Source organism: Macaca thibetana, chromosome 8, assembly GCF_024542745.1.
Source record: "Macaca thibetana thibetana isolate TM-01 chromosome 8, ASM2454274v1, whole genome shotgun sequence".
NCBI classification, from domain to species: Eukaryota; Metazoa; Chordata; class Mammalia; order Primates; family Cercopithecidae; genus Macaca; species Macaca thibetana.
The window spans coordinates 31,967,960-31,984,995 of NC_065585.1; the positions used below are offsets into that span (position 1 = coordinate 31,967,960).

Here is a 17,036-nt window from a genome sequence, read left to right on the forward strand (position 1 = left end):
ACATTTTGCCTTTGGCAACTATTCATGTGCTCCCGACAAATTGGATTTTTTTTTAAGAAAGGGGTTGTTGTAATATGTTTATTAGTATTAATCACACACTTGTTTTTCTAAATTTATTGATAGAGTTTTATTTCATTTCTCCAAGGAAACCATAACAAAAATTTTGTTCCCCTATAGTCCTTTATATATACTCTCTTTCAAGATTTAAATTGCATTTTAGACTTACTTATTTTGTTTTTAAAAATTATCTGGATATTTCAGCCTGCAATTCATCAAATATATCTTTTGATAACTACTGTGCTTGGAATGGTGCTTAATATATGATACCAAACAATAGACAAAAGAATGAAGAAATCAATGACACCTATAGGGGACTTTTTTGAATTTGTTTATACAAAGTTTCTGCCAAAAGTTAAGATTAGACCTTGTATTTCCTTTGTGATTCAGAGAGAAGCAATTGAATTTTACCCTTGACTAAATTACTATTTTTTATTAATTCTTAAGACCAAGAATGATCTAATGTACTTCATTACATTTAATGAAAATTTGATACTTATGACACGGCCTCTAGAAAATCGATAATGTAATCACACCTAATTTTGATGTCTCAAATACACAATTGATTATAATAATAATAAAACTTCAATTTAGTTAATAATATTTGGCATATATTGAGTGCTTGCTAAAAATATACATGAGTAACATATATTGTTTTGTGTAATAATATCAACAGTCTTATAAAATTGGTATTCTCATATTAAAATAATATGCATACATTATTTTGGCTACTAATTTTTTAAAAATTAATTTTTACAATTCCTTTTATCACAATTTTCCCACTCAATATTGAATTAGTATTAAATTAGTAAACTTACCCACTTTATATCATGTATGCTTATGAAAATCTCTCCTCACATGTACATTTATAAAATGTATGTTAATTATTTACTCTCAATTACTCTTTTAAAAAGCAGATAGCACCGCACCACCAAATATTTAATGAGGATATAGTTCTCCTTCATATTTATGAGCCTATGCAAAGGATATACATCACTGTGTGAAGCCATCTATGATAAACCCTTTTGAAATATTTTTTCCCAATCTAGTTTCTACCCTACCCTACCATTTCCATGAAACCTGTCTTCATTGTGTTGTCAAACCTAATAACTGTTACAGTACTTTGATTCTTATACTTTTCTATTTCAAATATACTTGTTCACTGCCCTTAAAAACAAACAAACAAAAACTATCTTTTACCCATTTCAGATCACAATTAAAGCCTTTCTTTATCAGGAAATCCTTTCCAGATCTCCTCTTAATCAATACTAATTCAGATTTCGCCATTATATGCCTTTAGTATAACTTATATGTTTCCTTTCTGCAAAATGTCACAATACAATTAATATTCTGTAAATTACTGATGTATTACTTTTAGTAACCACCAAATCATAAACTCCATGTCTACCTTTTGCTAGACTATATCCCCAGAGCATTACTGATGATAGATGCTTAATAAACACTTGTGGAATGAATATCTGCCTTTAGTAGATAGCAATATATAATTGTGAAATGATCTAAGACTTCTGAGTTAGGAAACCTAAGTTTGAACCACAAGTCTACTATTTATTAGTGGATGGCCTTTGGAAAGTTACTTGATCTTCCTGAGTCTCAGTTTTCCTTTCTACACAATGAGTAGAATTATACCCATAATGTCGAGTATTTTATGAGATAGAAGTGGAAGAATGCCCAAATGCCTATTATAGCTGATACTCTACAACAAAGGTTGACTTTCTCAAATTTTTAGCTCAGAAGGCAAGGGACATGTTATAGTATTAACTAGTGCACATCATAGAGCAATGTTAGTGGTAACTCTTAAAAGCTTCTGATGAATAAAATAGTGTCAGTGTCACTTACCAAGTCATTTATCTTTTCTTTTAACTAACAGAGAAGAGTGTCGCTAAACTCTACCCGTTCAAACACAATTGAATTTTAAAAAATTTATCTTGTATATTTTCCAAGGAATTATTTTGCAATATCAAAAATCTTTTACACTTTAGAATAGTCTATGTTGTCAAAATATCTTCATATTTGCTGATAATCTCAATGCTGTGAGAAGAGAAGATAAATAAAATATACATCTTTCCAGCCAAAATCAGATGGATTTTAATTAGATTAAATGATTTGTTATGCCTAGAGCAGTAAACTTAACATAAAGGGTCTCTGACATTTTCTGAGACATATTTTGAGTACAAATTCTTCAGGTTTATTTTCCAGTGATCTCAGTTCACCAACCTGCCCACTCTAAGTGCTCAACCAAGAATACAGTGTAAAGAGCTTTACAGTACTTCCTCCCCTACTCCAATCCCATTTTAATATTTGTATTATGGGACATTAGAAGACAATTTGTCAGATTCTATTATTTTGTGTTAGTTACCTAAACCTCTTAATCAATATATTACTGTCATCTGCTGGTAAAGGAAGATAACTGAAGTCTTTTCAGCAACTCTGCTTTTAGGTGTAATAATTCTCTTCAAAAACACATTGAGATAACAAGTATGATGTGTCTAGCTTGCATGTACATCTGATGAATTACAAAAAAATCTTCCCTTATAAATTTGTGTTTTCCTTAATAATTTTATATGTTTTAAGCAATATCACTTACTGTAAATACTTGCAACATATATTTAATAATTATTTTACAGTTTGATTTACTGAACATAGTTGAGTAATTCATTTTCTTTTTTTTTTTGAGTTCGGGTACATGTACAGGATATGCAGGTTTGTTATATAGGTAAAACTGTGCCATGGTGGTTTGCTGCACCTAACAACCCATCCCCTAGATATTGAGCCCAGCATGCATTAGCTCTTTTCCCCAATACTCTATCCACCCCCACCCTCCCACAAGTGGTCCCAGTAAGTGTTGTTCCCCTCTCTGTGTTCATGTGTTATTGTTCAGCTCCCACTTATAATTGAGAACATGTGGTATTTGGTTTTCTGTTCTGAAATTCAAATTCTGGATGGCTGGAAGAAACATTATCTAAAAACTAGTCTATCTTAGCAATTTATAAACCTCTTTATTGAAAGTAAATTTAATTCAAAAGTTTAAATATGCAGCACTACTTAGTTTTAAAATGTTAAGAGTAAGAAGTGAATGTTCAATCAGAACATAGTCTTTTTTGATGGTGGGTTATATACTTCAGTTAGTGACACATCTTACTTGCTTTGCCTTTAAAAATGCACATACACAGCATAGAGAGAAGTCCTGAATTAAAGGGTTAGAAGAAGACAAAAAATATAATCCATGAGCAATGGTTATAGAATCAGGATCAATTAAACCTGAATGCAAAATATCTTAACTCTCTTTATAAATTACTCAGTTAACAGATGATGATGGGTAGATGTTTCTATAAATGAAGATGATAAACAAGCACAAACAACAGCAGGAATTTCCTGAAAGTGGAGGCCAGATATGCTTTAAAATTGTCTTCTTTGAGTTTCATTTTGAAACAACCTAAATTTTTTTTATCAGTTTTAGAAATAATTCAGCCACAAGCCTGGAGATTAAGTAATCTATTAAGATTCCATTCAATGTTACTATTCATTCACTGCTTCACCTGACATGATTTCCATTTTGCTTTAGGTACTTTATTCTGGATAATATTTATTTGTTCATTTAAATCAAAGTTAATTTTGAGTCCAAAAACTATTCAGAGCTTTCTTCTCTTTCATTTTATTCCCCCACCTAGTTGCTTCCTGTGACATAATTTGGAAACCACTTTTCTCCTAGACATATAACTTTACGATAATTGAAGTCCTGACCTTAATTATTTTTTAGAGGATAGAAGGAAGAGGAGTGGTTTAATTCTAAGGCCGAAAGTGGTAGTTTCATTAAAAGTATCGCCTTTGTTATTACTATATTCAGGGGATTGAATTTTTGTTCATTTTGTCAAAACTTATTAACCTCACTGTCTCTGGGAGCAAACATCTCAACGGTTAATCAGATGATTTTCCAAAAAATTAAGTATTTCAAAATAAACTACTGTTCAAAGTGTTTCTTTAAAAGTTGCTCAAAATTAACAGACAATAAATTAGTATTGTTTTAGTGAAAATTCACATATAGCATATGTCTTTGAGAAATAACAAAATAAACAATTAGAAATAACCTTCACTACCGACACTTTAAATATTTTACAAACTTAAGTTTAGAATGTATTATTAAGAAAATTATCTATTGAAACCATATACATTTAGTAAATATTAGTCAATTTCTTTACTTTTTTAGTTTTAAGAAACCTAAAACTACATTTTTAAAACTCAAAGTAAATATTTTTTTCTCTAAAATATATGGATGTCCTGTGCTCAATACATTTTTCTTGATTAAATTGATCTCATACTGGAAATTAATCTGTGATTTTTCTTTTACTTGCTTTGAAAAGTTTAGACAAAAAATTTAACGTAAGTTTAAAAAACACTCTCAAAATTAAGCTATATATTGTGAACCATTTTGCATTTTAATATTTTTGCTTAGTATTGACATTGATATTTTAATTATTACAATGGTTTGTAATTATTTGAATTAGCATTGTAATATTATATAGAACTTAGTAACTGCACAAATGAAATAAATATCAAAGCAAAATGGGAAAAATATTTTACTTTTTATTGCAACATCACTCTCAGCTTATTATTTTGCAAGAACAGTAGTTCCCACATAGTCTTAATTAGTTTTCCTTAATATAACCGCTGATGTAACTGCAGTAAAATGGCCGAAACTAAGAAATTAATGTTTGCACAATACTATTAACTACCGACTTTACTCAAATTGTGATATCTTTTAGTTCATTAATTACTGTTTGTGATTTTATTATTTGTAGTATAAAGGTAATATAACAGTAGTAAAATAAAAATGTACAAAACAATATGAGAATAATCTCTAATATTTTTATTCTTGAAGTTCTGCTTTTTTCAATTTTTTTCATTTAATCTAAAGTTGGATTTTTTCTGAATTGAATATTGTTTTAAAAACTCATGTTTGTATACTTGTTTAGTTTTAAGCATCAATAGAAGAAGGTGATAGATAAAACATTCTGATATATCATTTTCCATATATTTTGCCTATTGATCTAATTAAAATATTACAACTGTTTGCACTTATTGTTATCATTCTTAATATACACTCAAAGTTAATAACAACTAATAGAGCTGAAATTCTAGCTCATCCTCCCTCCCTAACTTTAAAAATTGTCCACTTACTACTCCACTGTGTTTTTCTCATTTAAATGAAATAAAGGTTTCCATGCAAAATATGTATTTTATCTAGGTTCATGGTTTAAGACTAAGCACTGAAGGACTGAAGATAATGTTAAGGAAATGAATTTGCTTATTACTATGTTATTAGAATGTAACTTTGAAAAAGCCATGGAGTTTTACTTATCTGAGTAAATATTAATATATGAGTAAAAATATGAGTAATGCTTGGAAGACTAAGTAATATAATATCTAAAACTTTCTAGCATAAAGAATGACCAGTAATACCTCTGTGATAAAGTTTAGTTTTCTTTCCATATTTCACTGTCACATGTGTTGGAATAGAAGACATTTCTTTTCAGTGACTCTTCTCCAAAGAAATAAGAATATCCATATCTGCATATATAATTGTATAAATCTGAAACAAAAAACTGCTTATTGAAATAACTGTAAACTGTTCTTTTCCTCCTTTTTAATAGAATTGCAGAGTAGCTCTTGTGGAAATCCTGGTGTTCCGCCCAAAGGTGTATTATATGGTACAAGATTCGACGTTGGGGACAAGATCCGCTACAGCTGTGTCACTGGATACATCCTTGATGGCCACCCTCAGCTCACCTGCATAGCCAATTCAGTTAATACAGCTTCGTGGGATTTTCCTGTTCCTATCTGTAGAGGTAAAATGAAAACACTTTAAAAATGAGAGTTGTCATCAGCCAGTGTATTTGAAAAATGTGTTTGGTGCCTGTTTCTTCTACAGAATCTAAAGGAGAGTCCAGGCATGGTGACTCACACCTGTAATCCCAGCACTTTGGGAGACTGAGGTGGGTGGACCACTTGAGGTCAGGAGTTTGAGACCAGCCTGGCCAATGTGGTGAAGTACCATCTTTACTAAAAATACAAATATTGGCCATGTGTGGTAGTAGACGCCTGTAGTCCCAGCTACTCGGGAGGCTGAGGCAGGATGATTGCTTGAACCCAGGAGGAGGAGGCTGCAGTAAGCTGAGATAGCACCACGGCACCCCAGCCTTGGAGATAGAGCAAGACTCTGTCTCAAAAAAACACCAAAAACAAAAAAACAAAAGCCTGAAGGATAAATAGTCTCATATACTACATGAAAAGGAGAGAAAAATACTAAATTTTAGTATTGACTAATATCTCTATCACATTGTTTGTGAAATTAGGTAGTAAATTATATATATCTATGTACATAGTTATGCCTGCATTGTGTATTTATATGTTTTCATATTTATATTTAAAACATGGATTTTATGATGTTTAGAAATTTAATTAGGCTGTCAAAATTGTTTAGCTTTAAGAAATATTGACTGAGTCTATGAATCTTTCTGATAGAAGACAGCATGGAAATTTTTGAAATTAATTGTACTGTATTTGTTTACTATCAATACTATTAAGATTATTTGTATCATGGGGAAAACACAACAATATAATAATGTGGACAAAGGTTCAAAATACAGAGCTTGGGAAACAGAACATATTCAACATTAGCTAAGCACATGGATGGATTTTTCTTAGAAAAATTCTGGAGGCCAACATTGTGTTTCCTCTGGGCTTCTTTTATTCCTTAACAAGCATGTGCTTCTGTAATTCCTCCATGACTGGGATGTGGGAATGTCCAACTGCCCATCTAAATTACTTTATAGCTTCCTCCCAAACATGTCACTGCAAATGCATGCATCACAACCTCCTGGTAATTAGACACAACAAACTTCTTATCCCAGCTTTGCCAATTGCCATGTGAGTTACCTCAGGAAAATCAGTTCAACAATTTGAGTCTCATTTACCTCATTTAACTAATGAAAACAAAACAAAACACAAAACACCTGTTCCATTTGTTGTGCGGATTAAATAAGATAAGCTACACTGGCTGCTTAGTAAAAATGTCTGCTATATGGTGGCATTCTTTCAATGTTAGATTCCTTTGCTGCGTATGCTTCAACTACTACGGCTACCACAATTACTGCTATCATTACTGCTACTGCTGCTGTTGCTACTAATATTGTGTAACTACTATTAGCTATCATTTATTTAAGCACTATAAATATACTGTGAAATTTATAAGCATTATCACTTTTAAATTTCACTATAATAGGAAACCAAAGCTTAGATATTTAAAAATAATTGCTTTAGATTATCAGCTGGTAAACATCAAGAACTATGAAGAGTTCTGACATTTTACTCTACTTTCAAGTTAAAATTATTTGCCACAGTTTCATGGATGATGACGGAAACACAAGACTGTTGAGTCAGAAATAAAGGATAGTTTATTACTCACAGCAGCACTAGGAGCAAGAATAGCAGGATTTCTGCCAGTTTCTCAAGCCCTAATTCTCATAGAATGGCATGAAGACTGTGAGATTCCTGCACAACTTACTAAATGGTATTCTAAAAGATGAACCATGAGCCTAGAAACCTGAATTTTTTATAATGGACAGTAGGCACACCCGTTCTTTCCTCTGGAGGGAGCACCGTCTCCGTCCCTCAAGGCTGTAAGGAGAGTTATCCTTTGCTCTGGTGGAAAACACTGTATTCTCCTTGGCCATTTTCTATAAGGAAGGATAACCAGGTACTAAAAAGGAGGACAATTGGTACCTGTGCTCAAAGATATGCAGAAACATGAGTGTCAAATGGAGAAATGTCTCCGAAAAGCAAATGGGCTGTGGCAGAGGCCAGGTCTGAAATATTCTCTCAGGTTCCAAAGCCTGAACTTGTTACCTTTTGGATACGTCACCAGAATAATTTATGTCTCTAAGAACTTTTCTTTATAATGGGAGAAATTGGATATTATATGGAATATTATATGGAATATTATATGGAAATCAGCAGAAATGCAATCTTTTTTTTTCAAAAAAAAGCATAAAACTCCCTAAATCAAAGACCTATTAAAATTCTTAAAACCTAAGTAGTTTACAAGGACTTAAGACACTTAAAACTAAGAAGTAGTTTGAAGAGATTTCAATGGAGCATTCTCAACACTACTTGAATATGAATCTCTGTTGTTTGGTTCCTTCATCTCAATTCAGACAATAGGCTTTGGAATCAGAAAGGCCTTATTCTGAATACTGATTCTGCCACTTACTGACTACAGACTTTGAGTAATAATTGAATTATTTTGGAAGCTATTTTTTTTTTAGTTATACTGGGATGAAGAGATAGGCAGACATACCCAAATCATAAACTTGTTAGAGTTTAATGTAATAACATTCATAAAACATCAGGTTTATTTATTACTTATGTTAGCTCTATCATCCAACTTTTCCTTAGCACCTGTTACTATCTCCTCCTTAAAGAAAGGATATATAGTCAACAAAGACAAATTTGAAATGGAATAATATCAAATGTCCTTCTACTCAAATCTAACCCTAAAACCAACACCTCTATTGCCTTTTTTTTTTTTCTATTGCCATTTTGGTTTCAGGGTTAAACTCTGCTACCAGCATATTTACTTCCCTACTCTTCACTCCCAGGTCCCAGCAAGACTTTTCCCCTTGACTTCCACTCTAACTTCTATGATTTTTAAAAATCTATCAAAATTGGCATCCACCATTTTTGAAAATATTAACTTTAGTCTACCCAGGTCACTTTTTTTCTCCTCAGCTGTAACACTAATGAATAAATTTACTCATTTGTATGTATTTATTAAGGGCCTTCCTTCTGCAAAGCATTATGTTATGTGCTGAGAATCAAAAGATTGATTAAGAAACAATTTCTGTTTTTAAGAACCTGTGGTCCAGTGGGGCAGACAGTAATCAAGTAATTGCAGTAATGTATGCTGATTGCTTTAATAGCAGAATCTGTAGAGTAAGCTAGGAATCTTGATAAGGAAGGTATTAATATCTCCCATTGAGTGCATGGAAGTTCAGCTAGGGACAATGCTTTAAGAGAAGATTTTACAGAGAATTGCTAAACATACAAACTATATAGAGCAAGAACATTTTGAATGAAGCAATAATTCATGTAGAAAGTACAGATTTTCCTTTCCAGCCTCAAAATTAGTTCTCACATGTTACTAATATGCACTGGCTAAAGGTAGAGTCTAAGTCATACTTCAGAGAACACATGACCTAATTTTCTAAGACGTGATTTATCTCCCACTAACCAATTTTTTCATTAAAACTTACAGAATGGAGTAGTGTATATGCAGTGTGTGTAGCTGTCGTTCATTTCCTGAGAAAAGATGGCAGACTGCTCAGTTCATGCCTTCCCTCTGCTTTTCTTTTCCACTTGATAGCATACTGATTCTTCAATTTATAACTTTGCAGGGGGCTGATAACTCTGTAATGATCTACTCGTTGCTTTCCCTGGAGTTTACGTAGAGTCTCTCCTTGATGAAACCTTTGCTTTTAGAGAGTTCTTTTGATGCTTCCTAGCAATGGTAGTTTAATTAAGAAAAAATGTATTCCACATCAACCTAGAGGGTATGGTGCAAAGGTTTTGTGTTTGTTCACAGGCAGGATGAATTTTATCAACACCATTTGGTAGTATTTGTAAAAGTCAACTAAGTGCCTGCAACATTCTGTACAAAGTGAAACCTAATTCCTATGCTCCAAGTCTTGAATGAGAATACCTGGAGCACATGATGTAGCTTCAGAATCTTTCTTAACCCAGTTCTCACAGATGAAGTGGAAGACGAGGTGAAATGGTTATGCTATTCCTATGTTAAAAATTTCAAAATTCATAATTATATTTTGCATTCAGAATGGTAATATAATACACATACCCCAGGAAAAACTAAGAATTGTATGTAAAAGAGACACATACTTTTGGTGGAAGAGGTAACATGTTAAGATTTAAGAAGGCAGTCAATAGGAAACATATGGCTGCATTAGAAATGTGAATTTTAGATTAAAGAAAATTTTAAAAGAGTGGCACGTTGTATTGATCATGTGAGTTTATTTGTAGCCAAAAATAAAGAACTTGGACTTCATACGAGGGCTCACGGAAAGGACTAATCAGTAAGGGGATGTGATGCTATAAAATGTTGACGGAGTTGACAGGTCACAGTAACCAAACCAAATATTTACAGTACATACAAGCAAAAGGGCTAATGAGGAAACTGTTGCCTTTGACAAAGAAAAATAAATCTTCCAAGTTTTATTCTTGGAAGACCATTGTCCACAATGTGTTAGAGAAATGACTGATGAAATAAGAATAGCAGCTTGATTTGTCACCATATTGTATTATTCTCCTGCCAAAAAACTTTGATCAACAATTTTCTGGATCAAAATGTAATACCAAAACATGGAATTGTACTGAGCAATAAAAGACAATAGTTGGAGAAGAAAGAAGTAGGAAGCTTTAGCCTAGTCATTTTTTAAATTTTATATGCGAAAATTCCTCCAAAGAAGTAGTGACTTAGTTAATGAAAGGATATTTATTATGTTTACTTGTTCCCTGCTCTGTATCTGGAAATTACTTCACAAAGGCAGTAGGAAATCAAAAATGCCATTTACTTTATGCATAGTAAGTCCCAATTACATATGAGTAAGTGCTGAAATGTGATATCGGAAATATGATACTACATAGATAATAGATAAGGTTATTGATAAAACTAATTTAAAGAAAACTGAAAAGTACTATATTGAAACAAGACACGAAAATAATTTGGTGCCATATTTCTATTCATTCCCATATAGTGCTTAAACATAATGATAAATTGTACTTTGCCAAAATGAAAATATATTTTATTATGAGATTTTACATACTCAATCAAAACAAAGTCCAGTTTTTTCTATTCACTCTAAAGATTATTTTTTAGCATTTTTTGTAGCTAAAATCTGTAGTTTTTTTTTTTTTTTTTGAGACAGTCTTGCTCTGTCACCAGGCTGGAGTGTAGTGTCACGATCCTAGCTCACTGTAACCTCTGCCTCCCAGGTTCAAGCGATTCTCCTGCCTCAGTCTCCCGAGTAGCTGGGACTACAGGTGCATGCCACTACACCCAGCTAATTTTTGTATATTTAGTAGAGATGGGGTTTGACCATGCTGGCCAGGTCTCGATCTCTTGACTTTGTGATCTGCCCGCCTCAGCCTCCCTAAGTGCTGGGATTACAGGCGTGAGCCACCACTGCCAGCCTAAAATCTGTAGTTTTTAAAAACATTTTATTAAAAACCATTGTAAACGGTCATCTCCTTTTTTCTTAAATGCATTGCCAGAGAAGACAATGTGTTATTGTAACTCTCTGAATCACAGAGAGAGTAGTGTCAGTGGTAACCTCTTTTACGCCGAAGAAGAAAGGACTCAAACGTACTGTTGAATATAAAAATGTCATGAACCAGGTACTAAAAATTCTTTTTGAGGATTGAAGCATTATGGTTTGATTGAGTTCATTTTCAAATATCTTATTTTAAATATTATTTCAGAAAATGTTTTAGCACAGACTTTGAGTTCCACCACACTTGCCAGTATCTGAGCAATATTATTTGGGCACATTCAGCTCTCGTTAGCTCTGTCATTTCACACAGAGATCTAGTTTCTTAATGCGAACAGTTATATTTGATGCTAATGAGGAAAACATGTTGTGCATGTCTTTTAAAGAACAAGCAAGTTAAGCATGAATTGTTTGGTAATGGAATTATCAGCTCAAAGCCTGCTAACAAAATTGCAGTGATGTCAATCCACAAGGAAAACTTTGCAAGTGTCACAGGTCACTTGCTGCTGCTTCAACACCCCCTGGAAAACGCAGGCTATTCAATCAACAGTCAGATCAACACTCAATAGTCCTATTATGCACCTTAATCTTGTTTTGAAAAGTACATTTGTGTTATAAAATAACATACATGTCCTGACTAGAGTATTTTAGAAGTATCCAGCGTAATGGAGCAAAGGCAACATGATTTATCTTTAGGGGTAGAAAACTTGATTTATATTTCTGCCATGTGTTACCTGAGTGTGTTATTTCTTATGTCAAAAACTGAGCATTTTTACTTATTTCAGAATTGTGAAGGTTAAAGAAATTAGATTAAATGATAATTTTGAAAAAGTTATATAATGCTTAACACATAGAAGTGCTCAAAACTACCTAATTAGTTCCAAACACATAAAAGTAAATTATTTTTAAAATCATATAGAAGTAATAACTATCACTTGTTATGTTTGTGTTTACCATATTTAAAATATCTATTGATGGTTAAACATGTGCCTGGGTTCAGAAATAATGGAGAATATTTTAAAAACTCAGATAGTCAAGAACTCTGGAAAGAGTGGATTCTAGACTAATAAAAGCATTGGTTTGCTTCATATCTCTGCCACTGAGAAGATATAAAACCTTAACCTATATATTTAATTTTTGAGACCTCAGTTTTTTCACTTGTATAATAGGGGCAAGTCCTACTTACTTTATAGTATTAAGATAAGGATTATGTTAGTTAATGTACGTAAAATACCTAATCAATGGTATTCAACAATTAGTAATAACTACCTTATTTTTTTTATCATGTTCACAACCAAAAGATGACAAAAGTACTAACATTTATTTGTAAAGATGTATTTTTGAATATGATAATAACATTGAGATATGAGGTACTAAAAAACTAAGAGTACCAGAGAATGGATGTATCTAGGTTCTGGGATCATACAGGCAGTAGAATTAATTTTTTCAGCATTAAAAGGAACTTTAAGCCCGACATTACCCAAAAAATTAGGTGTGGGTCAGCAAGTATTAGACATCGTTTTTGAAAATATATTTCCCAAAGTTAACATAGCATTTCTGAATTATCCATGTCTGGAAGTTCTCACATTTGAAGTATATTCAATAATTAAACTCATACATTTTATTTTATGCTTAGTATTATTATTTTTTGAGACAGAATTTCACTCTATTCTCCCAAGCTGGAGTGCAATGGTGCAATATCAGCTCACTGCAACTTCCATCTCCCAGGTTCAAGCAATTCTCCTGGCTCAGCCTTCCAAGTAGCTGGGATTGTAGGTATGCACCACCACATCCAGCTAATCTTTGCATTTTGAGTAGAGACGGGGTTTCACCATATTGGTCAGGCTGGCCTTGAACTCCTGACCTCAAGTGCTCCATCTGCCTCGGCCTCCCAAAGTGCTGGGATTACAGGAATGAACCACCGCACCCAGCCATAAACTCATATATTTTAAAAACTCACTATACATAAGTCACATTTCTGAGTATAATGATTAATGAAACAGCTCCAGGCCTCATGAAACTCAGTCTGTTGAATGCGGGAGTTTTGTATTTGAAAGGCGATCTGGGCTATTGTCCAAATGTGTATAGTCTAATTTCTGTGCAAAAGGATAGAGGGGTATTCTTTTATGTTGGCCTTATGTATGTTTCTTATGTTCAAGGAAGAAAATCAAGGCTTCCTCTTCTTATCCTGCAATCACTCTTGGCCCGACCATGGCAACAGTCAGCCATTGGGGAACATTATGTTCCCCATTTTGCATTTGTGAGTTGTGTCTTCCTTCATTCAGGCAATTATTTACCTTTTCCCCTCATCACGTACGCAATAGCTAAAACGTTTTTGTTGGTTTACTCTATTGTTCAGGTTTTTTTATTCCTTCATCTATCATTCTTATTTTATACTAATCAATTTTCTTTGATGATAAAGAGACAATCTGTATATTTTTTAGTATTATATGTTACAATAGTGTAAATTTAGAGATTTTTATTTCTTCAATGGAGTGATTTTAACTTCATTCTCTTTCTGTGCAATTCCTAGAAAAATGTCAACTGTATATTTTTTAAATCAAAGACAAAAGTCAGTCTCTTTTTGAGGCAACTAAGTCTTCATTGCTTACACGAATTCTGTGTAACTTTGAGCCTTTTGTTTCTGGGAAGGCTTTTGTTTACTTGGAGTTTTTTTGTTCACTTGTTTTGACAAATAAGAATTTTAAAGTAAATTTTCTAAATGCAAAATCCACATTGTTTAGGGAAAGTTTACATTTTTGAAGAAGCTATAACAAATAGTTTAATGATGTTGTTCCCAAAATTAAAACAGAATTTTGTAAACATTAAGTAAATACTCATTTCTATCACAAATCTACATTTCACAATATGTAGAAGGAAAGACAAGTATATTATCTTTGTGTCCACAAAACATTCATATGATGATATAGGCCCATGTCTTAAAGAGAAAATGATGGGGCATGCTTAGCCAAAAATATATTGACAGCTTCAGAATCCCCTGTGGTGAAATAGACTGTTCAATGTATGATAAGAACCTTGAAAAGCAATCATCTAACTTCCTGCTAGGATATAAACTCAGTGAACCACAGCAATGACCATCTGGTATTCTGTTGCTCTTTGCAAAGCCACCACTCTAAAGATGAAGCAAAATAAATTAGAATAAACCAATGGAGGAAGAAGAATAGTAGCCACCAAAGACATTTAATGCTATGTGACACATATTTTAGTAGACCCATTCCATGTGAAAAGTCCTTTGTGTTTTGTGCTAAGAAAGCATAATAATAGGTATTTTTACAGCAATCATTGGAGAGAGATACTTTGTACACTTTTGGTCTTGTTTTCTTTTTCTCCTGTGCAATATTATTGATCACCCATTAACTTAGGAAGTTAAGTAAAAGATATACGTGGTTGAACCATTCAGTGATGAAAGTTCGTCCATATCATTAATAATAGAGAACAGAATTTAAATTCTGGAACTTGGATGCCTTCAAAAACTCTATTTTTTGGCCTATTGCTCAATGTGCATGAAATTTAAAGGCTTTCTATAACTACTTTTCTTAGGGTTTTTCCAATTGCATATCTGACTCAAAAGAACATAAATAATTTTCTTTTTACTCCATAATTTTTATGTATGTAACACTGGATCCAAATGCATTACATCTTTAAGGAGTCAAGGAGGAATTATATTTTTCTATATATATTTTTTTGCACTAATTACTTATATTTAAACAAGGCAATTTCCATTTACTGCTCCCTACATTTGTTGAAGTTACTATAGTATTCAAAGGTAAATTATCAAGGCCACTTATTATCTATTAATATTTAATGTATAGCTAACTTTAAAAAAGCAGTTGATGCAGCAAAAAATATGATATATGTAGCTAAATAACATAAAGTGGAATTAAGGCAAACTATAATAAAAGAAAATAACTAGTGAGTAAGATGAAACCAAGAGAATGGTTAATTTACAAAAGTCAAGTTCTGAATTCTTGTATCTTTGTTAGAATCAGCGTTATATTTAACTTTTATTTTTCTTACACCCTAAACAAATCTGGAAAACATGATTAGTTTATAGTCTCACAAAGTAAAAGAAAATAATTTGTGATGAAAATTACTGAACAGAATGAAAAATTTCTTTTGATAAACAACACAAAGAAGGCACAGTATAATTTAAGGCCCTACATTATCTATAATATTAGTAATATGAAAGGAAAATTAGCTTCTCAGGTCAGGTTTGTATTACCTCTTTTTACTGACATATAAACAATGCCTTTATATTGAAAAGAAGATTGAGAATTGCATTGGAGAATTGTATTCACTGAGTCAGTAAAATCAAATCATACCTGCCTAATGTCACTGGTCAAGTATGAGTGATGTATAACACAACTGTCTAAATTTAGTTCTGACCCAATTTTTATATATTTTCAAAGTTTGAATCTCTTTGTTAATTCATATATTTGGAATTTGCCCTGCAAGTTAGTCATCTGAAAACAGAATCAAAAGCATAATGTTTTTGCATTAATATTATCTTAATTTTTATACAGTTTAACATTTAATGGATGCCTAATTTCTAGAATAAGTTTCTTTATATATTTTCACATTTTATATAGAAAACTCAGTATTAATATAATTAACACAAAATTTATGCTTAGCACTAATTTCTAATAACTTTTTAGTTATAAATATAGTATCAGATATTAATTTCAAGCTTTTCTGAAGTTATTATATGATTGCATTTCTCACACGAAACTCTTTCTAAAATGGCTTTTGTTGCTGAATCCTTTTATCTTTCATTAAAATTTTTTTTTCTAAATAATGGAGTTGAGGTCATTGACAATGCAGTTGCGTATTTTAAAAAGCACATTACAAAGTACTGACTTCAAAAAATTTATTGGGTATTCTATTGTTTTATCCCTGTGTTTTTTTTTCAAAATACAGCATATGATGGGCTGAAATGTTAATAAGACATCAATATTATAGCAACGGATTTTCATATTATAGGAGAGAGAACATAGTTTTATTTATATTTGTATTATTTAAACAAATATCTATTGAATGATAATGATGGACAAGAGGTCAATAGCTATTGCTGATTTTCAGGAGCTTTTGTAGCTCATGGGAAGCATACATAAATAATTACATACTAGTAAGGAGTGAAACTCCATCTTCTAAGAAAGATACAAATACACTGCCATGGAGGATGAAAGGCATTTGAAAATTTTAACGTGATGTGAAGAGTATTAATCTTCTTAGAGACTTAAAGAATAACTTATAAGTTTATATTGTATTGCCTCTCTCCTTTTATCTCTAACATTTCATGAGCACTCTCTCTGGGCCAGAGACGTTTTTGAAGTATTCTACATATAATAACCCTTTTAATCTTTGCACCCAGGCTATAAAGTGGATGGTATTTGGATCCCTATTACATAAATGAGAAAACTGAGCCACAGTAAAGGTTAAGAAAATTTTGCAACATCACACAAGTAAAAAAAGGCAAATCTAGGATTGGAATTCAAGCAATTTGGTTAAACAAGTTCTTTTTTTTTTTTTTTTTTTTTTTGATGGAGGGACAGAGTTTCACTCTTGTTGCCCAGGCTGGAGTGCAATGGTGAGATCTCAGCT

The 17,036-nt window shown here is 32.2% G+C and overlaps 1 protein-coding gene across 5 annotated transcripts in view; it reads left to right on the top strand.

Annotated features, from left to right (window-relative positions):
• CSMD3 (CUB and Sushi multiple domains 3) overlaps positions 1 to 17,036 on the top strand; it is a 1,234,985-nt gene that overhangs the window by 262,254 nt on the left and 955,695 nt on the right. For all 5 annotated transcript variants that reach the window (XM_050802135.1, XM_050802136.1, XM_050802137.1 and 2 more), the window contains exon 4: positions 5,727 to 5,921. In XM_050802135.1, coding sequence (XP_050658092.1) covers positions 5,727 to 5,921 — 195 coding nt within the window. The remainder of the gene's footprint in view (positions 1 to 5,726; positions 5,922 to 17,036) is intronic.